The 27,580-nt window shown below is 47.6% G+C and overlaps 1 protein-coding gene across 1 annotated transcript in view; it reads left to right on the top strand.

Annotated features, from left to right (window-relative positions):
• Positions 1-25,645, top strand: part of LOC112237152 (pleckstrin homology domain interacting protein) — a 111,843-nt gene extending 86,198 nt beyond the window's left edge. The window contains 5 exon segments of the mRNA XM_042321299.1: positions 10,096-10,263; positions 19,092-19,244; positions 19,622-20,019; positions 21,437-21,666; positions 24,858-25,645. Coding sequence (XP_042177233.1) covers positions 10,096-10,263; positions 19,092-19,244; positions 19,622-20,019; positions 21,437-21,666; positions 24,858-25,585 — 1,677 coding nt within the window. The 3' untranslated portion in view covers positions 25,586-25,645.
• Positions 25,646-27,580: the final 1,935 nt, after the last annotated feature.

Genomic DNA, 27,580 nt, shown 5'->3' with positions numbered 1-27,580 from the left:
ACCACTGAGGCTCTGATTAGCCTGAACCTGAGTTATACTGTTAGCACTGAGGCTCTGATTAGCCTGAACCTGAGTTATACTGTTACCACTGAGGCTCTGATTAGCCTGAACCTGAGTTATACTGTTACCACTGAGGCTCTGATTAGCCTGAACCTGAGTTATACTGTTAGCACTGAGGCTCTGATTAGCCTGAACCTGAGTTATACTGTTACCACTGAGGCTCTGATTAGCCTGAACCTGAGTTATACTGTTACCACTGAGGCTCTGATTAGCCTGAACCTGAGTTATACTGTTACCACTGAGGCTCTGATTAGCCTCCCAGTAAAGCAATAACAAACAATCAAGAATTCCAGAAAAGTGATGAAAATACCCAACATTAACATATGTAGCCTTAGAAACAAGGTTCATAAAATCACTAACTTGCAACTGAAAACATTGATATACTATATAGATGAATGTCTCTGAAACTCAGATAATACATTTGATGATACAGCAATACATGGTTTCAACATATTCAGAAGAGACAGGAATGCCAATGGTGGAGGTGTAGCCGTTTATATTTGGAACCATATTCCTGCAAAGCTTAGAGAGGATTTCATTACTACTGTTGAAGTAATATGGCTACAGGTTCATCTGCCTCACCTAAAGCCCCTTCTGGTGGAAGCTGCTATAGACCACCAAGTGTTAACAGACAGTATCTGGATAATGTTAAATACTGTTGAAGTAATATGGCTACAGGTTCATATGCCTCACCTAAAGCCCCTTCAGGTGGGAATCTGCTATAGACCACCAAGTGCTAACAATCAGTATCTGGATAATATGTGTGAAATGCTTGATAATGTATGTGATATCAACAGAGAGGTTTATTTTCTGGGTGATATAAATATTGACTGGCTTTCATCAAGCTTCCCACTCAAGAGAACTTCAAACTTTAGTCAACCTACCAGGGTAGTTACAAACACTACAGGAATGAAATCATCAACATGTATTGATCACATCTTTACTAATGCTGCAGAAATCTCCTCTAAAGCTGTATCCAGATCCATGGGATGTAGTGATCATAATATAGCAGCCATATCTGGGACAACCAAAGACTAGTCTAGAAGAGGTCAGACAAAATGTTTTGTATTGGATTCCAATGTTGAAGATGTGAAACATATTTGTTGGTCTGATGTAATGAGGAACATCCTGCACTTTAAGCATTTCTGAAATTCAGTCTTCCGGTTACTGACAGGCATGCACCCATAAAGAAACTGGCTGTTAAAACGGCCCCCACGGATAGATGATTAAATAACAAACTGTGGTTGAGAGGAATGAGGCTAAGGGAATGGCAAATAAGTCTAACACAGAGGATTGGCAAACATACAGTACATTGAGAAATAACGTAACTAAATTGAGCAAAAAGAAAAATAAACTAATATGAAACAAAGATAAATGATTAAAAAAAGAGTGAAAGTAAAAAGCTCTGAAGTTCTCGGCAGAAAAGCTAACACAGCTCCATTCTTCATTGAAGCTGATGGCTCATTCATAACAAAAGCCTTTTCTATTGGAAACTACTTTAATAACTTTGTGGTTGACTAGATTAACTCATTTAGGGGTAACACTTTAACGGTGTCATAATCATGTCATAATATGACATAACCGTATCATAATATGTCATTACAGCTGACACAATTTGGCATAACCTGTCATAGTATGTCATAACCTGTCATAGTATGTCATAACCTGTCATAGTATGTCATAACCTGTCATAGTATGTCATAACCTGTCATAGTATGTCATAACCTGTCATAGTATGTCATAACCTGTCATAGTATGTCATAACCTGTCATAGTATGTCATAACCTGTCATGGTATGTCATAACCTGTCATGGTATGTCATAACCTGTCATGGTATGTCATAACCTGTCATAGTATGTAGACCATGTCATAACCTGTCATGGTATGTCATAACCTGTCATAGTATGTCATAACCTGTCATGGTATGTCATAACCTGTCATAGTATGTCATAACCTGTCATAGTATGTCATAACCTGTCATAGTATGTCATAACCTGTCATAGTATGTCATAACCTGTCATAGTATGTCATAACCTGTCATAGTATGTCATAACCTGTCATAGTATGTCATAACCTGTCATAGTATGTCATAACCTGTCATGACCCGTATATCGTTATATTTTATGGCTGGTTATGACACCTACATTATAGTATCAAAACCCACATATATTCAAATAAAAAATTTTCATACTCCTGAAATCAGCAACAGAGCATTGCGGTAGGTGCATGTCGGACATCAATATGTGCGCAATTACAATGATAATTGAACATGATTAATTAAAATATATATATAATATAAACATACTGTTGACAGTATGGTGTAACATTCCTATGGTGTAATGGAATGTTTTGCCTTGTGTGGTTTTGTGTGTTTTGACACTCTCATGTAGGTGTCATAACCAGCCATAAAATATTACAATATACTGTATGTCACAACAGGTTTAAATAGATGTCATGACAGTGACCATATTATAACAGGTTATGGAAGTTTATGTTCGCTGTTATAACATATTATGACATGGTTATGACCATGCTGGGTGTCAAGTAAAGTGTTACCAACTTAGGCATGACATGCAAACAACAAATGCTGAGTCTTCACATTCATGCACAACGAACCAAATAATGAAAGACTGTAGCTTTGAATTCCACAATGTTTGTGGACGAGGTGAAACAATTATTGCTGTAAATAAGGACAAACCACCTAGAACCGAAAACCGGAATAAATTGTGACTCATGTTTGCCACATCTTCAATATAAGCCTAGGAGTGTGCCCTCAGGGCTGGAGGGAGGTAAAGGTTCCACTGCACAGAAATACACTACATGACCAAAATAATATGGACACCAGCTTATCAAACATCTCATTCCAAAATCATGGGCATTAATATGGAGTTGGTCCCCCACTTTGCTGCTATAACAGCCTCCGTTCTTCTGGGACGGCTTTCCACTAGATGTTGTGACATTGCTGCAGGGACTTGCTTCCATTCAGCCACAAGAGCATTAGTGAGGTCGGGGCACTGATGTTGGGCGATTAGGCCTGGCTCGTAGTCGGTGTTCCAATTCATCCCAAAGGTGTTCGATGGGGTTGAGGTCAGGGCTCTTTGCAGGACATTCAATTTCTTCCACATCGATCTCAACAAACCACTTCTGTATGGACCTCGCTTTGTACACAGGGGCATTGTCATGCTGAAACAGGAAAGGGCCTTACCCAAACTGTTGCCACAAAGTTGGAGGCATAGAATCGTCTAGAATGTCATTGTATGCTGTAGCATTAAGGTTTCCCTTCACTTAAACTAAGGGGCCTGAACCATGAAAAACTGCCCCAGACCATTATTTATCCTCCACCAAACTTTACACTTGGCACTATGCATTGTGGGAGGTAGTGTTCTCCTGGTTTCCGTCAAACCCAGATTTGTCTGCTGGACTGCCAGATGGTGAAGCGTGATTCATCACTCCAGAGAACGCGTTTCCACTGCTCCAGAGTCCAATGGCAGCGAGTTTTACACCACTCCAGCCGACACTTGGCAATGCGCATGGTGATTTTAGGCTTGTGTGCGGCTTCTCGGCCACGGAAACCCATTTCCTGAAGCTCCCAACAAGCAGTTATTGTGCTGACGTTGCTTCCAGGGGCAGTTTGGAATGCGGTAGTGAGTGTTACAACTGTTGACAGATGATTTGTACGTGCTACACGCTTTGGCACTCTGCGGTCCTGTTCTGTTTCAGCACTCTGCGGTCCCGTTCTGTTTCAGCACTCTGCGGTCCCGTTCTGCTTCAGCACCCTGTGGTCCCGTTCTGTTTCAGCACTCTGTGGTCCCGTTCTGTTTCAGCACCCTGTGGTCCCGTTCTGTTTCAGCACTCTGCGGTCCTGTTCTGTTTCAGCACTCTGTGGTCAAAACCTGTGGTTCTGTTTCAGCACTCTGTGGTCCCGTTCTGTTTCAGCACTCTGTGGTCCCGTTCTGTTTCAGCACTCTGTGGTCCCGTTCTGTTTCAGCACTCTGTGGTCCCGTTCTGTTTCAGCACTCTGTGGTCCAGTTCTGTTTCAGCACTCTGTGGTCCCGTTCTGTTTCAGCACCCTGTGGTTTCTGTTTCAGCACTCTGTGGTCCCGTTCTGTTTCAGCACTCTGTGTTCTGTCCCGTGGTCCGTTCTGTTTCAGCACTCTGCGGTCCCGTTCTGTTTCAGCACTCTGTGGTCCCGTTCTGTTTCAGCGGTCCTGTTCTGTTTCAGCACTCTGTGGTCCTGTTCTGTTTCAGCACTCTGTGGTCCCGTTCTGTTTCAGCACTCTGTGGTCCCGTTCTGTTTCAGCACTCTGTGGTCCCGTTCTGTTTCAGCACTCTGTGGTCCAGTTCTGTTTCAGCACTCTGTGTCCTGGTTTCAGCACTCTGTGGTCCAGTTCTGTTTCAGCACTCTGTGGTGTTCTGTTTCAGCACTCTGTGGTCCCGTTCTGTTTCAGCACTCTGTGGTCCGTTCTGTTTCAGCACTCTGTGGAAAGTTCTGTTTCAGCACTCTGTGGTCCCGTTCTGTTTTCTGTGGTCCCGTTCTGTTTCAGCACTCTGTGGTCCCGTTCTGTTTCAGCACTCTGTGGTCCCGTTCTGTTTCAGCACTCTGTGGTCCCGTTCTGTTTCAGCACTCTGTGGTCCCGTTCTGTTTGTTGGTGTTCTGTTTCAGCACTCTGTGGTCCCAGTTCTGTTTCAGCACTCTGTGGTCCTGTTCTTTTCAGCACTCTGTGGTCCAGTTCTGTTTCAGCACTCTGTGGTCACGTTCTGTTTCAGCACTCTGTGGTCCCGTTCTGTTTCAGCACTCTGTGGTCCCGTTCTGTTTCAGCACTCTGTGGTCCCGTTCTGTTTCAGCACTCTGTGGTCCCGTTCTGTTTCAGCACTCTGTGGTCCCGTTCTGTTTCAGCACTCTGTGGTCCAGTTGTTTCAGCACGTTCTGTTTCAGCACTCTGTGGTCCCGTTCTGTTTCAGCACTCTGTGGTCCCGTTCTGTTTCAGCACTCTGTGGTCCCGTTCTGTTTCAGCACTCTGTGGTCCCGTTCTGTTTCAGCACTCTGTGGTCCCTGTTCTGTTTCAGCACTCTGTGGTCCCGTTCTGTTTCAGCACTCTGTGGTCCCGTTCTGTTTCAGTCTGTGGTCCCGTTCTGTTTCAGCACTCTGTGGTCCCGTTCTGTTTCAGCACTCTGTGGTCCCGTTCTGTTTCAGCACTCTGTGGTCCCGTTCTGTTTCAGCACTCTGTGGTCCCGTTCTGTTTCAGCACTCTGTGGTCCCGTTCTGTTTCAGCACTCTGTGGTCCCGTTCTGTTTCAGCACAGCACTCTGTGGTCCCGTTCTGTTTCAGCACTCTGTGGTCCCGTTCTGTTTCAGCACTCTGTGGTCATTGTTCTGTTTCAGCACTCTGTGGTTTCCCTGTTCTGTTTCAGCACTCTGTTCTGTTTCAGCACTCTGTGGTCCCGTTCTGTTCTGTTTCAGCACTCTGTGGTCCCGTTCTGTTTCAGCACTCTGTGGTCCCGTTCTGTTTCAGCACTGTTTGTGGTCCCGTTCTGTTTCAGCACTCTGTGGTCCCGTTCTGTTTCAGCAGCACTGTTTCAGCACTCTGTGGTCGTGTTCTGTTTCAGCACTCTGTGGTCCCGTTCTGTTTCAGCACTCTGTGGTCCAGTTCTGTTTCAGCAATGTTCTGTTTCAGCACTCTGTGGTCCAGTTCTGTTTCAGCACTCTGTGGCCGTTCTGTTTGGCACTCTGTGGTCCGTTCTGTTTCAGCACTCTGTGGTCCCGTTCTGTTTCAGCACTCTGTGGTCCCGTTCTGTTTCAGCACTCTGTGGTCCCGTTCTGTTTCAGCACTCTGTGGTCCCGTTCTGTTTCAGCACTCTGTGGTCCCGTTCTGTTTCAGCACTCTGTGGTCCCACTGTTTCAGCACTCTGTGGTCCCGTTCTGTTTCAGCACTCTGTGGTCCTGTTCTGTTTCAGCACTCTGTGGTCCCGTTCTGTTTCAGCACTCTGTGGTCCCGTTCTGTTTCAGCACTCTGTGGTCCCGTTCTGTTTCAGCACTCTGTTCTGGTCCCGTTCTGTTTCAGCACTCTGTGGTCCCGTTCTGTTTCAGCACTCTGTGGTCAGCACTCTGTGGTCCCGTTCTGTTTCAGCACTCTGTGGTCCCGTTCTGTTTCAGCACTCTGTGGTCCCGTTCTGTTTCAGCACTCTGTGGTCCCGTTCTGTTTCAGCACTCTGTGGTCCCGTTCTGTTTCAGCACTCTGTGGTCCCGTTCTGTTTCAGCACTCTGTGGTCCGTTCTGTTCTGTTTCAGCACTCTGTGGTCCCGTTCTGTTTCAGCACTCTGTGGTCCCGTTCTGTTTCAGCACTCTGTGGTCCCACTCTGTGGTCCAGTTCTGTTTCAGCACTCTGTGGTCCCAGTTCTGTTTCAGCACTCTGTGGTCCCGTTCTGTTTCAGCACTCTGTGGTCCCGTTCTGTTTCAGCACTCTGTGGTCCCGTTCTGTTTCAGCACTCTGGTGTTCTGTTTCAGCACTCTGTGGTCCCGTTCTGTTTCAGCACTCTGTGGTCCGTTCTGTTTCAGCACTCTGTGGTCCCGTTCTGTTTCAGCACTCTGTGGTCCCGTTCTGTTTCAGCACTCTGTGGTCCCGTTCTGTTTCAGCACTCTGTGGTCCCGTTCTGTTTCAGCACTCTGTGGTCCCGTTCTGTTTCAGCACTCTGTGGTCCCGTTCTGTTTCAGCACTCTGTGGTCCCGTTCTGTTTCAGCACTCTTCCGTTCTGCACTCTGTGGTCCCGTTCTGTTTCAGCACTCTGTGGTCCCGTTCTGTTTCAGCACTCTGTGGTCCCGTTCTGTTTCAGCACTCTGTGGTCCCGTTCTGTTTCAGCACTCTGTGGTCAGCACTCTGTGGTCCCGTTCTGTTTCAGCACTCTGTGGTCAGCACTCTGTGGTGTGTTCTGTTTCAGCACTCTGTGGTCCCGTTCTGTTTCAGCACTCTGTGGTCGTTCTGTTTCAGCACTCTGTGGTCCCGTTCTGTTTCAGCACTCTGTGGTCCCGTTCTGTTTCAGCACTCTGTGGTCCCGTTCTGTTTCAGCACTCTGTGGTCCCGTTCTGTTTCAGCACTCTGTGGTCCCGTTCTGTTTCAGCACTCTGTGGTCCAGTTCTGTTTCAGCACTCTGTGGTCCCGTTCTGTTTCAGCACTCTGTGGTCCCGTTCTGTTTCAGCACTCTGTGGTCCCGTTCTGTTTCAGCACTCTGTGGTCCCGTTCTGTTTCAGCACTCTGTGGTCCCGTTCTGTTTCAGCACTCTGTCCCGTTCTGTTTCAGCACTCTGTGGTCCCGTTCTGTTTCAGCACTCTGTGGTCCTCTGTGGTTCTGTTTCAGCACTCTGTGGTCCGTTCTGTTTCAGCACTCTGGTTTCTGTTTCAGCACTCTGTGGTCCCGTTCTGTTTCAGCACTCTGTGGTCCAGTTCTGTTTCAGCACTCTGTGGTCCAGTTCTGTTTCAGCACTCTGTGGTCCCGTTCTGTTTCAGCACTCTGTGGTCCCGTTCTGTTTCAGCACTCTGTGGTCCCGTTCTGTTTCAGCACTCTGTGGTCCCGTTCTGTTTCAGCACTCTGTGGTCCCGTTCTGTTTCAGCACTCTGTGGTCCCGTTCTGTTTCAGTTTCACTCTGTGGTCCCGTTCTGTTTCAGCACTCTGTGGTCCCGTTCTGTTTCAGCACTCTGTGGTCCCGTTCTGTTTCAGCACTCTGTGGTCCCGTTCTGTTTCAGCACTCTGTGGTCCCGTTCTGTTTCAGCACTCTGTGGTCCCGTTCTGTTTCAGCACTCTGTGGTCCCGTTCTGTTTCAGCACTCTGTGGTCCCGTTCTGTTTCAGCACTCTGTGGTCCCGTTCTGTTTCAGCACTCTGTGGTCCCGTTCTGTTTCAGCACTCTGTGGTCCCGTTCTGTTTCAGCACTCTGTGGTCCTGTTCTGTTTCAGCACTCTGCGGTCCCGTTCTGTTTCAGCACTCTGCGGTCCCGTTCTGTTTCAGCACTCTGCGGTCCCGTTCTGCTTCAGCACCCTGTGGTCCCGTTCTGTTTCAGCACTCTGTGGTCCAGTTCTGTTTCAGCACTCTGTGGTCCCGTTCTGTTTCAGCACTCTGTGGTCCTGTTCTGTTTCAGCACTCTGTGGTCCCGTTCTGTTTCAGCACTCTGTGGTCCCGTTCTGTTTCAGCACTCTGTGGTCCCGTTCTGTTTCAGCACTCTGTGGTCCCGTTCTGTTTCAGCACTCTGTGGTCCCGTTCTGTTTCAGCACTCTGTGGTCCCGTTCTGTTTCAGCACTCTGTGGTCCCGTTCTGTTTCAGCACTCTGTGGTCCCGTTCTGTTTCAGCACTCTGTGGTCCCGTTCTGTTTCAGCACTCTGTGGTCCCGTTCTGTTTCAGCACTCTGTGGTCCCGTTCTGTTTCAGCACTCTGTGGTCCCGTTCTGTTTCAGCACTCTGTGGTCCCGTTCTGTTTCAGCACTCTGTGGTCCCGTTCTGTTTCAGCACTCTGTGGTCCCGTTCTGTTTCAGCACTCTGTGGTCCCGTTCTGTTTCAGCACTCTGTGGTCCCGTTCTGTTTCAGCACCCTGTGGTCCCGTTCTGTTTCAGCACTCTGTGGTCCCGTTCTGTTTCAGCACTCTGCGGTCCCGTTCTGTTTCAGCACTCTGCGGTCCCGTTCTGTTTCAGCACTCTGCGGTCCCGTTCTGCTTCAGCACCCTGTGGTCCCGTTCTGTTTCAGCACTCTGTGGTCCAGTTCTGTTTCAGCACTCTGTGGTCCCGTTCTGTTTCAGCACTCTGTGGTCCTGTTCTGTTTCAGCACTCTGTGGTCCCGTTCTGTTTCAGCACTCTGTGGTCCCGTTCTGTTTCAGCACTCTGTGGTCCCGTTCTGTTTCAGCACTCTGTGGTCCCGTTCTGTTTCAGCACTCTGTGGTCCCGTTCTGTTTCAGCACTCTGTGGTCCCGTTCTGTTTCAGCACTCTGTGGTCCCGTTCTGTTTCAGCACTCTGTGGTCCCGTTCTGTTTCAGCACTCTGTGGTCCCGTTCTGTTTCAGCACTCTGTGGTCCCGTTCTGTTTCAGCACTCTGTGGTCCCGTTCTGTTTCAGCACTCTGTGGTCCCGTTCTGTTTCAGCACTCTGTGGTCCCGTTCTGTTTCAGCACTCTGTGGTCCCGTTCTGTTTCAGCACTCTGTGGTCCCGTTCTGTTTCAGCACTCTGTGGTCCCGTTTTGTTTCAGCACTCTGTGGTCCTCGTTCTGTTTCAGCACTCTGTGGTCCCGTTCTGTTTCAGCACTCTGTGGTCCCGTTCTGTTTCAGCACTCTGTGGTCCCGTTCTGTTTCAGCACTCTGTGGTCCCGTTCTGTTTCAGCACTCTGCGGTCCCGTTCTGTTTCAGCACTCTGTGGTCCTGTTCTGTGAGTTTGTGTGGCCTACCACTTCATGTCTAAGCCTCTGTTGCTCCTAGATGTTTCCACTTCACAATAACAGTACTTACAGTTGACCGGGACAAGTCTAGCAGGGCAAAAATTTGACAAACTGACTTGTTGGAAAGGTGACATCCTATGACGGTGCCACGTTGAAAGTCACTGAGCTCTTCAGTAAGGCCATTCTACTGCCAATGTTTGTCCATGGAGATTGCATAGCTGTGTGCCCTATTTATACACCTGTCAGCAACGTGTGTAGCTAAAATAGCCAAATCTTTACCTCGATTGTGGGAGCAGTGGAGCAGCTTGACCATATGGTACGTAAAACGTGCCCATCAAGCCAATCCAACTTGTGGGAGGTGCTTCAGGAAGCAATTATTCTCAAAAAATAAAAATCATTATTTATAACTTTTTCAACGTCTTGACTATATTTCCTATTCATTTTGCTACTCATTTCGTGTATGTTTTCATGGAAAACAAGGACATTTCTAGGTGTCCCCAAACTTTTGAATGGTCGTGAATATTATGTATTTTATTTGTTGTTTCCTGTTTGGACCCCAGGAAGAGTAGCCTCAGCTAATTGGAGTTGCTGATAAATACATAGTTGTGCTGATGATATGATGTGTATTAGGGTCGTGGCGTTGGTCTGCAGCAGCTGCAGCGTGGCGGTGGTGTAAGGCGAGGCCGGCCCTTAGACCCCCAGGCCTGGCGGGGGCGCAGCAAGGAGCTGATAGACCTGCTCTTCCAGTGTGAAGACTCAGAACCCTTCAGACAACCTGTCGACCTGGAACAGTACCCCGTAAATACCTGTCTCACTTCTTTACATACCTGTCTCACCTCTTTACATACCTGTCTCACCACTTTACATACCTGTCTCACCTCTCTGATCAACTGTCTCACCTCTTTACATACCTGTCTCCCCTCTACTCAACTGTCTCACCTCTTTAAATGCCTGTCTCACCTCTTTAAATGCCTGTCTCACCTCTCTGATCAACGGTCTATCTGACTGTCTACTCGTCTATCTGCCTCTTACCTGTCTCTCCCACCTCACCTATCTACTGTCTATTAGGGCTGGGCATTGCCAGGGACACAATATTATCATGATGCTTAGGTGCGATACAATATGTATTCTCATGATTATATATGTATTGTGTTTCGGTACTGGGATTTTGTTGCTCGTCGATGTTCCAAACATATTACTCACTATAAGTCTCCTTCAATAAGGAGCATGAGAAAATGAGTTTTGATCAGTCATGGAAATAAAAGTGCTGAAAACATGTTAAAAAGAAGGAGAATATAGGAAAATACCGGCATTTTGGTACAGCCGATTATCTCTAACTAATGCTACCTAGCAACAACAACAATATATATATATATATATATATATATATATATATATATATATATATATATATATATATATATATATATATATACAGTGCATTCGGAAAGTATTAGGACCCCTTGACTTTTTACACCTATTGTTACGTTACAGCCTTATTCTAAAATTGAATAAATAAAACAAATTCTCAGCAACCTACACACAATACCCCATAATGACATCACAATACCCCATAATGACATCACAATACCCCATAATGACATCACAATACCCCATAATGACATCACAATACCCCATAATGACATCACCATACCCCATAATGACATCACCATACCCCATAATGACATCACAATACCCCATAATGACATCACCATACCCCATAATGACATCACCATACCCCATAATGACATCACAATACCCCATAATGACATCACAATACCCCATAATGACATCACAATACCCCATAATGACATCACCATACCCCATAATGACAAAGTGAAAACAGGATTTTGCACATTTTTGCAGATTTATTTAAAATTAAAACATACATTATTTACATAAGTAGTCATAAGTAGACTTGATTGGAGTCCACGTGTGGTAAATTCAATTGATTGGACATGATTTGGAAAAGCACACACCTGTTTATAGAAGGTCCCACAGTTGACAGTGCTGTCAACAGTGGCCTCCGTCATTCTTAAATTGAAGAAGTTTGGAACCACCAAGACTCTTCCTAGAGCTGGCCACCCGGTTAAACTCGAGGGAGGAAGAGCCTTGGTCAGGGTGGTGACCAAGAACCCGATGGTCACTCTGAGAGAGCTCCAGAGTTCCTCTGTGGAGATGGGAGAACCTTCCAGAAGGACAACCACCTCTGCAGCACTCCACCAATCAGGCCTTTATGGTAGAGTGGCCAGACAGAAGACACTCCTCAGGCAAAGGCACATGACAGCCCGCTTGGAGTTTGCCAAAAGGCACCTAAAGACTCTCAGACATGAGAAACAAGATTCTCTGGTCTGATGAAACCATGATTGAACTCTTTGGCCTGAAAGCCAAGCGTCACGTCTGGAGGAAACCTGGCACCATCCCTACAGTGAAGCATGGTGGTGGCAGCATCATGCTATGGGGATGTTTTTCAGTGGCAGGGACTGGGAGACTAGTCAGGATCAAGGTAAAGATGAACAGAGCAAAGTACAGAGAGATCCTTGATACAAACCTGCTTGAGGGCACTCAGGACCTCAGACTGGGACGAAGGTTCACCTTCCAACAGGACAACGACCCAAAGCACACAGCCAAGCCAAATACAGCGGTGCCAAGCTTGTGTCATACCCAAGAAAACTCGAGGTGCTTCAACAAGGTACTGAGTAAAGGGTCTGAATACTCATCTAAATGTGATATTTTTTTAAATAAATGAGCAATGTTAAGCTATTTTAACTTTGTCATTGTGGGGTATTGTGATATCATTATGGGGTATTGTGATGTCATTATGGGGTATTGTGTGTAGATTGATGAGGGGAAAAAACTATTTAAGCAATTTTAGAATAAGGCTGTAAACCTGACAATATTTGGAAAAAGTTAAATGGTCTGAATACTTTCCGAAGGCACTGTTTTATATATATATATATATATATATATATATATATATTTTTTACAAAGCAGTACTTTGAGTCAAAGTATCGATATGATATCGTCCAAAATAATATGTAGCTGTTATCGCACCTGGCTGTCTGTCCATCTCTGTCTCTCAAGCGGTCTGTCTGTCTCTAACCTGTCTGTCTCTAACCCGGTCTGTCTCTAACCTGTCTGTCTGTCTGTCTGTCAAAATAATATGTAGCTGTTATCGCACCTGGCTGTCTGTCCATCTCTGTCTCTAACCTGTCTGTCTGTCTCTAACCTGTCTGTCTCTAACCTGTCTGTCTCTAACCCGGTCTGTCTCTAACCTGTCTGTCTGTCTGTCTGTCAAAATAATATGTAGCTGTTATCGCACCTGGCTGTCTGTCCATCTCTGTCTCTCAAGCGGTCTGTCTGTCTCTAACCTGTCTGTCTTTCTCTAACCTGTCTGTCTTTCTCTAACCTGTCTGTCTCAACCTGTCTGTCTGTCTCTAACCTGGTCTGTCTCTAACCTGTCTGTCTGTTTCTAACCTGTCTGTCTGTTTCTAACCTGTCTGTCTGTAACCTGTCTGTCTGTCTCTAAACTGTCTGTCTCTAACCTGTCTGTCTCTAACCTGTCTGTCTGTCTCTAACTTGTCTGTCTGACTCTAACCTGTCTGTCTGTCTCTAAACTGTCTGTCTGTCTCTAACCTGTCTGTCTTTCTCTAACCTGTCTGTCTCAACCTGTCTGTCTGTCTCTAACCTGGTCTGTCTCTAACCTGTCTGTCTGTTTCTAACATGTCTGTCTGTCTCTAACCTGGTCTGTCTGTAACCTGTCTGTCTGTCTCTAAACTGTCTGTCTCTAACCTGTCTGTCTGTCTCTAACCTGTCTGTCTCTAACCTGTCTGTCTGTCTCTAACTTGTCTGTCTGACTCTAACTTGTCAGTCTGTCTCTAACCTGTCTGTCTGTCTCTAACCTGTCTGTCTGTCTCTAACCTGGTCTCTAACCTGTCTGTCTGTCTCTAAACTGTCTGTATGTAACCTGTCTGTCTGTCTCTAAACTGTCTGTCTCTAACCTGTCTGTCTGTCTCTAACCTGTCTGTCTCTAACCTGTCTGTCTGTCTCTAACTTGTCTGTCTGACTCTAACCTGTCTGTCTGTCTCTAAACTGTCTGTCTGTCTCTAACCTGGTCTGTCTCTAACCTGGTCTGTCTCTAACCTGTCTGTCTGTCTCTAACCTGTCTGTCTGTCTCTAACATGTCTCTCTGTTTCTAACCTGTCTGTCTCTAACTTGTCAGTCTGTCTCTAACTTGTCAGTCTGTCTCTAACCTGTCTGTCTGTCTCTAACCTGTCTGTCTGTCTCTAACCTGGTCTCTAACCTGTCTGTCTGTCTCTAAACTGTCTGTCTCTAACATGTCTGTCTCTAACATGTCTGTCTCTAACCTGTCTGTCTGTCTCTAACCTGTCTGTCTCTAACCTGTCTGTCTCTAACCCGGTCTGTCTCTAACCTGTCTGTCTGTCTGTCTGTCAAAATAATATGTAGCTGTTATCGCACCTGGCTGTCTGTCCATCTCTGTCTCTCAAGCGGTCTGTCTGTCTCTAACCTGTCTGTCTCTAACCTGTCTGTCTTTCTCTAACCTGTCTGTCTGTCTCTAACCTGGTCTGTCTGTAACCTGTCTGTCTGTCTCTAAACTGTCTGTCTCTAACCTGTCTGTCTCTAACCTGTCTGTCTGTCTCTAACTTGTCTGTCTGACCTAACCTGTCTGTCTGACTCAACTGTCTGTCTGTCTCTAACCTGGTCTGTCTCTAACCTGTCTGTCTGTCTCTAACCTGTCTGTCTGTCTCTAACCTGTCTGTCTGTCTCTAACCTGGTCTGTCTGTCTCTAACCTGTCTGTCTGTCTCTAACCTGTCTGTCTGTCTCTAACCTGTCTGTCTTTCTCTAACCTGTCTGTCTCAACCTGTCTGTCTGTCTCTAACCTGGTCTGTCTCTAACCTGTCTGTCTGTTTCTAACCTGTCTGTCTGTCTCTAACCTGGTCTGTCTGTAACCTGTCTGTCTGTCTCTAAACTGTCTGTCTCTAACCTGTCTGTCTGTCTCTAACCTGTCTGTCTCTAACCTGTCTGTCTCTAACTTGTGTCTGTCTGACTCTAACCTGTCTGTCTGTCTCTAAACTGTCTGTCTGTCTCTAACCTGGTCTGTCTCTAACCTGGTCTGTCTCTAACCTGTCTGTCTGTCTCTAACCTGTCTGTCTGTCTCTAACCTGTCTCTCTGTTTCTAACCTGTCTGTCTCTAACTTGTCAGTCTGTCTCTAACTTGTCAGTCTGTCTCTAACCTGTCTGTCTGTCTCTAACCTGTCTGTCTGTCTCTAACCTGGTCTCTAACCTGTCTGTCTGTCTCTAAACTGTCTGTCTGTAACCTGTCTGTCTGTCTCTAAACTGTCTGTCTCTAACAGGGTCTGTCTGTCTCTAACCTGTCTGTCTCTAACCTGTCTGTCTGTCTGTCTGTCTGTCTGACTCTAACCTGTCTGTCTGTCTCTAAACTGTCTGTCTGTTTCTAACCTGTCTGTCTCTAACTTGTCAGTCTGTCTCTAACTTGTTAGTCTGTCTCTAACCTGTCTGTCTGTCTCTAACCTGTCTGTCTGTCTCTAACATGGTCTCTAACCTGTCTGTCTGTCTGTCTCTAAACTGTCTGTCTCTAACATGTCTGTCTCTAACCTGTCTGTCTGTCTCTAACCTGTCTGTCTCTAACCTGTCTGTCTCTAACTCCGGTCTGTCTCTAACCTGTCTGTCTGTCTGTCTGTCAAAATAATATGTAGCTGTTATCGCACCTGGCTGTCTGTCCATCTCTGTCTCTCAACATAGTCTGGCTCTAACCTCTGTCTCTAACCTGTCTGTCTTTCTCTAACCTGTCTGTCTTTCCTAACCTGTCTGTCTCAACAGGGTCTGTCTGTCTCTAACCTGGTCTGTCTCTAACCTGTCTGTCTGTTTCTAACCTGTCTGTCTGTCTCTAACCTGGTCTGTCTGTAACCTGTCTGTCTGTCTCTAAACTGTCTGTCTCTAACCTGTCTGTCTCTAACCTGTCTGTCTGTCTCTAACTTGTCTGTCTGACTCTAACCTGTCTGTCTGTCTCTAAACTGTCTGTCTGTCTCTAACCTGGTCTGTCTCTAACCTGGTCTGTCTCTAACCTGTCTGTCTGTCTCTAACCTGTCTGTCTGTCTCTAACCTGTCTGTCTGTCTCTAACCTGTCTGTCTGTCTCTAACCTGTCTGTCTGTCTCTAACCTGTCTGTCTTTCTCTAACCTGTCTGTCTCAACCTGTCTGTCTGTCTCTAACCTGGTCTGTCTCTAACCTGTCTGTCTGTTTCTAACCTGTCTGTCTGTCTCTAACCTGGTCTGTCTGTAACCTGTCTGTCTGTCTCTAAACTGTCTGTCTCTAACCTGTCTGTCTGTCTCTAACCTGTCTGTCTCTAACCTGTCTGTCTGTCTCTAACTTGTCTGTCTGACTCTAACCTGTCTGTCTGTCTCTAAACTGTCTGTCTGTCTCTAACCTGGTCTGTCTCTAACCTGTCTGTCTGTCTCTAACCTGTCTGTCTGTCTCTAACCTGTCTCTCTGTTTCTAACCTGTCTGTCTCTAACTTGTCAGTCTGTCTCTAACTTGTCAGTCTGTCTCTAACCTGTCTGTCTGTCTCTAACCTGTCTGTCTGTCTGTCTCTAACCTGGTCTCTAACCTGTCTGTCTGTCTCTAAACTGTCTGTCTGTAACCTGTCTGTCTGTCTCTAAACTGTCTGTCTCTAACCTGTCTGTCTGTCTCTAACCTGTCTGTCTCTAACCTGTCTGTCTGTCTCTAACTTGTCTGTCTGACTCTAACCTGTCTGTCTGTCTCTAAACTGTCTGTCTGTCTCTAACCTGGTCTGTCTCTAACCTGGTCTGTCTCTAACCTGTCTGTCTGTCTCTAACCTGTCTGTCTGTCTCTAACCTGTCTCTCTCTAACTTGTCAGTCTGTCTCTAACCTGTCTGTCTGTCTCTAACCTGGTCTCTAATCTGTCTGTCTCTAACCTGTCTGTCTGTCTCTAACCTGGTCTCTAACCTGTCTGTCTGTCTCTAAACTGTCTGTCTCTAACATGTCTGTCTCTAACCTGTCTGTCTGTCTCTAACCTGTCTGTCTCTAACCTGTCTGTCTCTAACCCGGTCTGTCTCTAACCTGTCTGTCTGTCTGTCTGTCAAAATAATATGTAGCTGTTATCGCACCTGGCTGTCTGTCCATCTCTGTCTCTCAAGCGGTCTGTCTGTCTCTAACCTGTCTGTCTGTCTCAACCTGTCTGTCTGTCTCTAACCTGGTCTGTCTCTAACCTGTCTGTCTGTTTCTAACCTGTCTGTCTGTCTCTAACCTGGTCTGTCTGTAACCTGTCTGTCTGTCTCTAAACTGTCTGTCTCTAACCTGTCTGTCTGTCTCTAACCTGTCTGTCTCTAACCTGTCTGTCTGTCTCTAACTTGTCTGTCTGACTCTAACCTGTCTGTCTGTCTCTAACCTGTCTGTCTGTCTCTAACCTGTCTGTCTGTCTCTAACCTGTCTGTCTGTCTCTAACCTGTCTCTCTGTTTCTAACCTGTCTGTCTCTAACTTGTCAGTCTGTCTCTAACTTGTCAGTCTGTCTCTAACCTGTCTGTCTGTCTCTAACCTGGTCTCTAACCTGTCTGTCTGTCTCTAAACTGTCTGTCTCTAACATGTCTGTCTGTCTCTAACCTGTCTGTCTCTAACCTGTCTGTCTCTAACCCGGTCTGTCTGTCTGTCTGTCTCTAACCTGTCTGTCTGTCTCTAACCTGTCTGTCTGTCTCTAACCTGTCTGTCTGTATAACCTGGTCTGACAATCTATCTCTCTCTCTCTTACATGTCTGTCTCTAACCTGTCTGTCTGTCTCTAACCTCTCTGTCTGTCTCTAACCTGGTCTGTCTCTAACCTGGTCTGTCTCTAACCTGTCTCTAACCTGTCTGTCTCTAACCTGTCTGTCCCTAACCTGTCTGTCTGTCTATAACCTGTCTGTCTGTCTCTAACGTGGTCTGTCTCTAACCTGTCTGTCTGTCTCTAACCTGGTCTGTCTCTAACCTGTCTGTCTCTAACCTGTCTGTCTGTCTCTAACCTGTCTGTCTGTCTCTAACCTGGTCTGTCTGTCTCTAACCTGTCTGTCTGTCTCTAACCTGTCTGTCTGCACAACCTGGTCTGACAATCTCTCTCTCTCTCTTACATGTCTGTCTCTAACCTGTCTGTCTCTAACCTGTCTGTCTGTCTCTAACCTTTCTGTCCGTCTCTAACCTGTCTGTCTCTAACCTGGTCTGTCTCTAACCTGTCTGTCTGTCTGTCTCTAACCTGGTCTGTCTCTAACCTGGTCTGACAATCTATCTCTCTCTCTTCCATGTCTGTCTCTAACCTGTCTGTCTGTCTCTAACCTGTCTGTCCCTAACCTGTCTTTATGTCTCTAACCTGTCTGTCTGTCTGTCTCTAACATGTATGTCTCTAACCTGTCTGTCCCTAACCTGTCTGTCTGTCTCTAACCTGGTCTGTCTCTAACCTGTCTGTCTCTAACCTGTCTGTCTGTCTGTCTCTAACCTGGTCTGTCTCTAACCTGTCTTTCTGTCTCTAACCTGTGTGTCTGTATAACCTGGAGGTCTCTAGCCTGTCTGTCTGTCTGCCTGCCTGTCTCTAACCTGTCTGTCTGTATAACCTGGTCTGTCTCTAACCTGTCTGTCTGTCTCTAACCTGTCTGTCAGTCTCTAACCTGCCTGTCTGTCTCTAACCTGTCTGTCTCTAACCTGTCTTTCTGTCTCTAACCTCTCTGTCTCTAACCTGTCTGTCTCTAACCTGGTTGTCTGTCTCTAACCTGTCTGTCTCTAACCTGGTCTGTCTCTAACCAGGTCTGTCTCTAACCTGTGTGTCTGTATAACCTGGTCTGTCTCTAACCTGTCTGTCTGTCTGTCTCTAACATGTCTGTCTGTATAACCTGGTCTTTCTCTAACCTGTCTGTCTCTAACCTGTCTGTCTGTATAACCTGGTCTGTCTCTGACCTGTCTCTCTCTCTCTAACATGTCTGTCTGTCTCAAACATGTCTGTCTGTATAACCTGGTCTGTCTCTAAACTGTCTGTCTGTCTCTAACCTGTCTGTCTACAACCTGGTCTGACTCTAACCTGGTCTGTCTCTAACCTGTCTGTCTCTAACCTGGTCTGACAATCTACCTCTCTCGCTTACATGTCTGTCTGTATAACCTGGTCTGTCTCTAACCTGGTTGTCTCTCTCCAACCTGTCTGTCTGTCTCTAACCTGGTTGTCTGTCTCTAACCTGTCTGTCTATCTCTAACATATCTGTATAACCAGGTCTGTCTCTAACCTGGTCTGTCTCTAACCTGTCTGTCTGTATAACCTGGTCTGTCTCTAACCTGTCTGTCTCTCTCCAACCTGTCTGTCTGTCTCTAACCTGGTTGTCTGTCTCTAACCTGTCTGTCTATCTCTAACATGTCTGTATAACCAGGTCTGTCTCTAACCTGGTCTGTCTCTATCCTGTATGTCTGTCTCTAACCTGTCTGTCTCTAATCTGTATGTCTGTATATCCTGGTCTGTCTCTAACCTGGTCTGTCTCTAACCTGTCTGTCTGTATATCCTGGTCTGTCTCTAACCTGTCTGTCTGTATAACCTGGTCTGTCCACCTGACCCTCAGGACTATCTGGACATTGTGGACACCCCCATGGACTTTGGGACGGTGAGGGGGATGCTAAGATCGGGGGAGTACACCTCTCCCCTGGAACTCTACCAGGACGTACGGCTCATCTTCAGCAACTCTAAAGCTTACACACCCAGCAAGAAGTCCCGGGTGAGATGCGCTGTTACACTTACTATTCATATTTATGTGTTAATACACTTACTATTCATATTTATAACATGTTAATACACTTACTATTCATATTTATAACATGTTAATATACTTACTATTCATATTTATAACATGTTAATATACTTACTATTCATATTTATAACATGTTAATACACTTACTATTCATATTTATAACATGTTAATATACTTACTATTCATATTTATAACATGTTAATATACTTACTATTCATATTTATAACATGTTAATGCACTCAAATTGATGTTCATAACGTGATACACCCTTTTCATTTCTATAACATGTTAATACACTCTTATTCATGTTATTAACATGTTAATACACTCTTATTCATGTGTAGATCTACAGTATGAGTCTCCGCCTGTCTGCGTTGTTTGAGGAACATGTCAACTCCATCCTGGCTGACTACAAAGCCACCCATGGACAGACGGACAGAAAGACGAGACATAGAGCAGACAAACAGACCAGACACGTGGTGGAAAGACAAACCGACAGACAGACCAGACACGTGGCGGAAAGACAAACCGACAGACAGACCAGACACGTGGCGGAAAGACAAACCGAAAGACAGACCAGACACGTGGCGGAAAGACAAACTGAAAGACAGACCAGACACGTGGTGGACAGACAAACCGACAGACAGACAAGACACGTGGCGGCCAGACAATCCGACAGACAGACACGACAAGCTATGAAGAGGAGGAGGAGTGACTCTCCCTCCAGCAGCGCTGCCTCAAGGTACCTGATTGGCTAACCTGACCTAGCATCAGAGTGTTAGAGCCTTGTGATTGGTTAACCTGACCTAGCATCAGTGTGTTAGAGCCTTGTGATTGGTTAACCTGACCTAGCATCAGTATGTTAGAGCCTTGCGATTGGTTAACCTGACCTAGCATCAGTGTGTTAGAGCCTTGTGATTGGTTAACCTGACCTAGCATCAGAGTGTTAGAGCCTTGTGATTGGTTAACCTGACCTAGCATCAGACTGTTAGAGCCTTGTGATTGGTTAATCTGACCTAGCATCAGTGTGTTAGAGCCTTGTGATTGGTTAACTTCTTATGGGCAAGTGGGACAGTAGCGTACCACCTGGTCAACATCCGGTGAAATTGCAGAGCGCGAAATTCAAACTACAGAATTATAAATATTAAACTTTCATAAAATCACAAGTGTAATGCATCAAATTAAAGCTTAACTTCTTGTTAATCCAGCCTCCATGTCAGATTTCAAAAAGGCTCTACGGCGAAAGCACACCATTTGATTATCTGAGGACAACGCCCCACATACAAAACCATGAAAAACATATTTCAACCAGGCAGGTGCGCCACGAAAGTCAGAAATAGCGATATAATACATGCCTTACCTTTGAAGATCTTCTTCTGTTGGCACTCCAAAAGGTCCCAGTTACATCACAAATGGTCCTTTGTTGGATAAGGTCCTTCTTTATATCCATAAAACCTCAGTTTAGCTGGAGCGCTTCAATAACCCACCCAGTTTCCCTCCATCAAAATGCATACAAAATTAATCCCAAACGTTACTAATAAACTTTTCCAAACGACGTCTATAATCAAACCTTAGGTACCCTAGTACGTAAATAAACTATACAATTTAAGTTAGAGAATCGTTATTGTCTTTAACAGAGAAAAATACCAAAGAACGTGCTCTCTTCCATGCGCTTGGAAACACTACAGCCAAAATGGGAGCCACCTAGAAAAACTACAATTTCTGGCTCATTTTTCCAAAAACCATCCTGAAACTCTTTCTAAAGACTGTTGACATCTAGTGGAAGCCCTAGGAACTACAATCTGGGAGGACTTCGCCTTATAATAAAAGTGACAGCCATTGAAAATAGTAGTAGGCTGAATTCTTTTGGGGGGGGGTGGTTTGTCCTCTGGGTTTTTCCTGCCATTACAGCTCTGTTATACTCACAGACATTATTTGAACAGTTTTAGAAACTAGAGTGTTTTCTATCCAAATCTACCAATTATATGCATATCCTAGCTTCTGGGCCTGAGTAGCAGGCAGTTTACTTTGGGGACGCTTTTCATCCAGACGTGAAAATACTGCCCCCTAGCCAAGAGAGGTTAATCTGACCAAGCATTAGAGTGTTAGCACCTTGTGATTGGTCTTTGTGATCTTAACGTTCTATCTCCCTCCTTTAGCCCAGAGAGGAAGAAGCGTGTGTCATCGAGGGGTGTATCCAGACTAGATTCCTTGGCCCCACCCACGGCTCCAGCTGCAGCCCCACAGCGCCCCCCCTCCTTGAGACAGACCCTCCCCATTCGACAGCCCCTCCCCCTCCTCAATGGGAAGGCAGAACAACAGATCCCCGGACGAACACGCAGCGCCAGGACACAAACACCCTCCACAGCAGACATGCACAGCACTGCAGGTGAGAACACACCTACACACCTACAGACACACACACACACACCTACAGACACACACACTCCTACAGACAGACACACACACACACCACACACACACACACATGCACACATCTACAGACACACACACACACACACACACACACCCTCTACCACATACATGACAGACCCCCTCACCCTCTACAACATACAGGACAGACCCCCTCACCCTCTACAACATACAGGACAGACCCCCTCACCCTCTATAACATACAGGACAGACCCCCTCACCCTCTACAACATACAGGACAGACCCCCCCCCCTCACCCTCTACAACATACAGGACAGACCCCCTCACCCTCTACAACATACAGGACAGACCCCCTCACCCTCTACAACATACAGGACAGACCCCCTCTCACCCTCTATAACATACAGGACAGACCCCCCCCTCACCCTCTACAACATACAGGACAGACCCCCCTCACCCTCTACAACATACAGGACAGACCCCCTCACCCTCTATAACATACAGGACAGACCCCCCTCACCCTCTACAACATACAGGACAGACCCCCCCCTCACCCTCTACAACATACAGGACAGACCCCCCTCACCCTCTACAACATACAGGACAGACCCCCCTCACCCTCTACAACATACAGGACAGCCCCCCTCACCCTCTACAACATACAGGACAGACCCCCCTCACCCTCTACAACATACAGGACAGACCCCCCCTCACCCTCTACAACATACAGGACAGACCCCCTCACCTCTACAACATACAGGACAGACCCCCCTCACCCTCTATAACATACAGGACAGACCCCCCTCACCCTCTACAACGTACAGGACAGACCCCCCTCACTCTCTACAACATACAGGACAGACCCTCTACAACATACAGGACAGACCCCCTCACCCTCTACAACATACAGGACAGACCCCCCCTCACCCTCTACAACATACAGGACAGACCCCCTCACCCTCTACAACATACAGGACAGACCCCTCACCCTCTACAACATACAGGACAGACCCCCCCCTCACCCTCTACAACATACAGGACAGACCCCCTCACCCTCTACAACATACAGGACAGACCCCCCCTCACCCTCTACAACATACAGGACATACCCCCCTCCTCTCTACAACATACAGGACAGACCCCCTCACCCTCTACAACATACAGGACAGACCCCCCTCACCCTCTACAGCATACAGGACAGACCCCCCTCACCCTCTACAACATACAGGACAGACCCCCCTTCACTCTCCACAACATACAGGACAGACCCCCCTCACCCTCTACAACATACAGGACAGACCCCCCTCACCCTCTACAACATACAGGACAGACCCCCTCACCCTCTACAACATACAGGACAGACCCCCCTCACCCTCTACAACATACAGGACAGACCCCCCTCACCCTCTACAACATACAGGACAGACCCCCCTCACCCTCTACAACATACAGGACAGACCCCCCTCACCCTCTATAACATACAGGACAGACCCCCCCTCACCCTCTACAACATACAGGACAGACCCCCCCTCACCCTCTACAACATACAGGACAGACCCCCCTCACCCTCTATAACATACAGGACAGACCCCCCTCACCCTCTACAACATACAGGACAGACCCCCCCCCCCTACAACATACAGGACAGACCCCCCTCACCCTCTACAACATACAGGACAGACCCCCCCCTCACCCTCTACAACATACAGGACAGACCCCCTCACCCTCTACAACATACAGGACAGACCCCCCTCACCCTCTACAACATACAGGACAGACCCCCCTCACCCTCTACAACATACAGGACAGACCCCCCTCACTCTCTACAACATACAGGACAGACCCCCCTCACCCTCTACAACATACAGGACAGACCCCCCTCACCCTCTACAACATACAGGACAGACCCCCCTCACCCTCTACAACATACAGGACAGACCCCCCCCCCTTCACTCTCCACAACATACAGGACAGACCCCCCTCACCCTCTACAACATACAGGACAGACCCCCCTCACCCTCTACAACATACAGGACAGACCCCCCTCACCTCTACAACATACAGGACAGACCCCCTCACCCTCTACAACATACAGGACAGACCCCCCTCACCCTCTACAACATACAGGACAGACCCCCCTCACCCTCACAACATACAGGACAGACCCCCCCTCACCCTCTATAACATACAGGACAGACCCCCCTCACCCTCTACAACATACAGGACAGACCCCCCCCTCACCCTCTACAACATACAGGACAGACCCCCCTCACCCTCTATAACATACAGGACAGACCCCCCCCTCACCCTCTACAACATACAGGACAGACCCCCCTCACCCTCTACAACATACAGGACAGACCCCCCTCACCCTCTACAACATACAGGACAGACCCCCCTCACCCTCTACAGCATACAGGACAGACCCCCCTCACCCTCTACAACATACAGGACAGACCCCCCCCCTTCACTCTCTACAACATACAGGACAGACCCCCCTCACTCTCTACAACATACAGGACAGACCCCCCTCACCCTCTACAACATACAGGACAGACCCCCCACCCCTACAACATACAGGACAGACCCCCCCCCTCACCCTCTACAACATTCAGGACAGACCCCCCTCACCCTCTACAACATACAGGACAGACCCCCCCCTCCCTCTACAACATACAGGACAGACCCCCCTCACCCTCTACAACATACAGGACAGACCCCCCTCACCCTCTACAACATACAGGACAGACCCCCCTCACCCTCTACAACATACAGGACAGACCCCCCTCACCCTCTACAACATACAGGACAGACCCCCCCCCTCACCCTCTACAACATACAGGACAGACCCCCTCACCCTCTACAACATACAGGACAGACCCCCCCACCCCTACAACATACAGGACAGACCCCCTCACCCTCTACAACATACAGGACAGACCCCCCCCACCCCTACAACATACAGGACAGACCCCCCTCACCCTCTACAACATACAGGACAGACCCCCCTCACCCTCTACAACATACAGGACAGACCCCCCTCACCCTCTACAACATACAGGACAGACCCCCCTCACCCTCTACAACATACAGGACAGACCCCCACCCCTACAACATACAGGACAGACCCCCCCTCCCCCTACGACTGATTGGTTGATTTAACTCAAAATCTCTCTCTCCCCCCAGCCTCCCCTCGTACCCCCTCACCCCAGGCTACTGCCCACCTGAATGGCCACAGTAGTCAGGAGACAGTGGGCGTGTCTGCAGGTCGGAGGGGACGGAGACCCAGAGCAGTGACCCCTGAACCCAGTCCTAGCCCTGCCCCCAAGGGTCGCCCTCCCGGCAGGAAGAGAGGCAGGAAGTCCAAACAGGAACTAGAGGCCATGAGGAGGGGCCTCCGGCGAAGCTCCACCCCAGAGGACAAGCTCAACCAATCCACAGGCGACGAGGGCGGGACTTCCTCTGCCCAGGAAGCGTCTGTGCTGTCGGGGGCCGGACTTCCAGGAACGCCACGGCGCCGCGGTAGGCCAAGACTGGTCAGGACAGAGATAGCCCCTCCCCCTTCCAGCCCCGACCCCTCCCCTTCCCCTTTGAGGAGGAGCAGCCGGCGAATCAACGACGAGATGACTCCCCCTGCCCAGTCTCTGCAACAATCACAGCGCGTGAGGGCATCGCCACAGGACGAAAACGACGATGAAGAGGAGGAGGCGGAACAGGAAGGGGAGGGGTCAGCGGGATCGATGTGTACGCGTAACCGGGGCCGACGGACGGCATACTACACGGAGGAGGACTCAGAGGAGGAGGAGCAGAGACAACTCCTGGTTGAAGACTCCTCCCTCACATTCGGCACTTCCTCCAAGGGTCGTGTCCGCAAGCTCACAGACAAGGCCAAGGCCAACCTCATCGGCTGGTAACCATGACAACCAACCGCACTGCCATTGTTATGGGATGGTTACCACGACAACCACACCCTGGTAACCACGACAACCATGCATTTACTTTGGGCTGGTAACAAAGACAACCCCCCACTTCCAGACCAGAGGAGAAGATTGGTTCGTCTGACTACGCCATGTTGTAGAGCAGGCTGCTCCTGGTGTCTCCCCGTCCCCATACTCTCCCCTCCACACCTTAGACCAGCCTGAAGGTCCTCTCTCATTGGTCCTTGGATGACTCTCCCACAAACACCTAGTCTCCTGTGGGGTTTGACTCCGTCTTCTGAACAGACAACCACATGACCATGGACACACACACATACAGATGCTGTAAAAGCTTCCTGTGTCTCCTTATGTGGTCAACAGGACCGTAGACTGACTCTGCTCTCTGCCTGTTCTCTCTGCCTGTCTCTCTGACTGTCTCTCTGACTGTTCTCTCTGACTCGTCTCTCTGACCGTCTCTCTGACTGTTCTCTCTGCCTGTTCTCTCTGACCGTCTCTCTGACCGTCTCTCTGACTGTTCTCTCTGACTGTCTCTCTGACTGTTCTCTCTCACTGTTCTCTCTGACTGTTCTCTCTGACCGTCTCTCTGACCGTCTCTCTGCTTGTTCTCTCTGACTGTTCTCTCTGACTGTTCTCTCTGACTGTCTCTCTGACTGTTCTCTCTGACTGTCTCTCTGACTGTTCTCTCTGACTGTCTCTCTGACTGTCTCTCTGACTGTTCTCTCTGACTGTTCTCTCTGACTGTCTCTCTGACTGTTCTCTCTGACTGTTCTCTCTGACTGTTCTCTCTGACTGTCTCTCTGACTGTTCTCTCTGACTGTCTCTCTGACTGTCTCTCTGACTGTTCTCTCTGACTGTTCTCTCTGACTGTTCTCTCTGACTGTTCTCTCTGACTGTTCTCTCTGACTGTTCTCTCTGACTGTCTCTCTGACTGTTCTCTCTGACTGTCTCTCTGACTGTTCTCTCTGACTGTCTCTCTGACTGTTCTCTCTGACTGTCTCTCTGACTTCTCTCTGACTGTCTCTCTGACTGTTCTCTCTGACCGTTTCTCTGACCGTCTCTCTTACTGTCTCTCTGCTTGTTCTCTCTGGCCGTCTCAATGTGTGTTCATGTTTGCATGTGTGTGTGCACAACACCAAATGGGTAGGGAGTGTGCATAACACCAAATGGGTAGGGAGTGTGCATAACACCAAATGGGTAGGGAGTGTGTATCATAGTGAGTTGTGTGGTGGTTCTATCCAGAGAAAGAGAGAGAGAGAGCGGATTGAAGGTTGTGTCTGTATGAAAGACAGTCCTCATCATTAGCAATACCTGGTGCCTTTCTGTGGGGTTTACCTGTGTGTGGGTGGGTGGGTTGGTGTGGGTGGGTTGGTGTGTGTGTGAGAGAGAGAGAGATCTGTGTAGTTTAGTGTACAAGCAGTGCCGTCATACAGTTTGATGGAAGTTGATATCAGAGTGTATTCTTGATAAGAGACGTTGTCATCTGTCTGTACTATAGGCCAGATATTGTTGTTCAGTTGAAGATTCAGAGGTTAGCCTGGTCTCGGATTGGTTTGAGCTATCCCGTCATCTCCTTGGTATGACTGAGAGGCAAGGAGTGGCATGATGGTACAAACAGACTGGTACCCAGGCTATATGTCTTTAACCCAAACTGGTACCCAGGCTATATGTCTTTAACCCAGTTGTCCAGTTAGCAGAGGGACTAGACACCTTGTATCATTTGAATGAAATCTAATTAAATGTTGATATTTCAAATGTCTGTTTGTAAGGTGATCACATCCTACCGAAGGCTGTGGCGGGAGGGGGGCCGGGGGGTCTGATGCTTCGTCCACCGGTTATTGTCATGGAAAAAGACTATCGGTCTCATGATAATGAACCGTTAATTAACATAAATACATTTAGCATCTCCAGGCCTCCGAACAAGCCGCTGATGCGCGCCTTCGGGACATCTACATTTAAAAGTCAAATAAATAA

The sequence above is a fragment of the Oncorhynchus tshawytscha genome, linkage group LG05 (genome assembly GCF_018296145.1).
Source record: "Oncorhynchus tshawytscha isolate Ot180627B linkage group LG05, Otsh_v2.0, whole genome shotgun sequence".
Taxonomy (NCBI): domain Eukaryota; kingdom Metazoa; phylum Chordata; class Actinopteri; order Salmoniformes; family Salmonidae; genus Oncorhynchus; species Oncorhynchus tshawytscha.
Note: the sequence above shows the minus strand (reverse complement) of the source record. Positions and strands in the feature narration are given on the sequence as shown.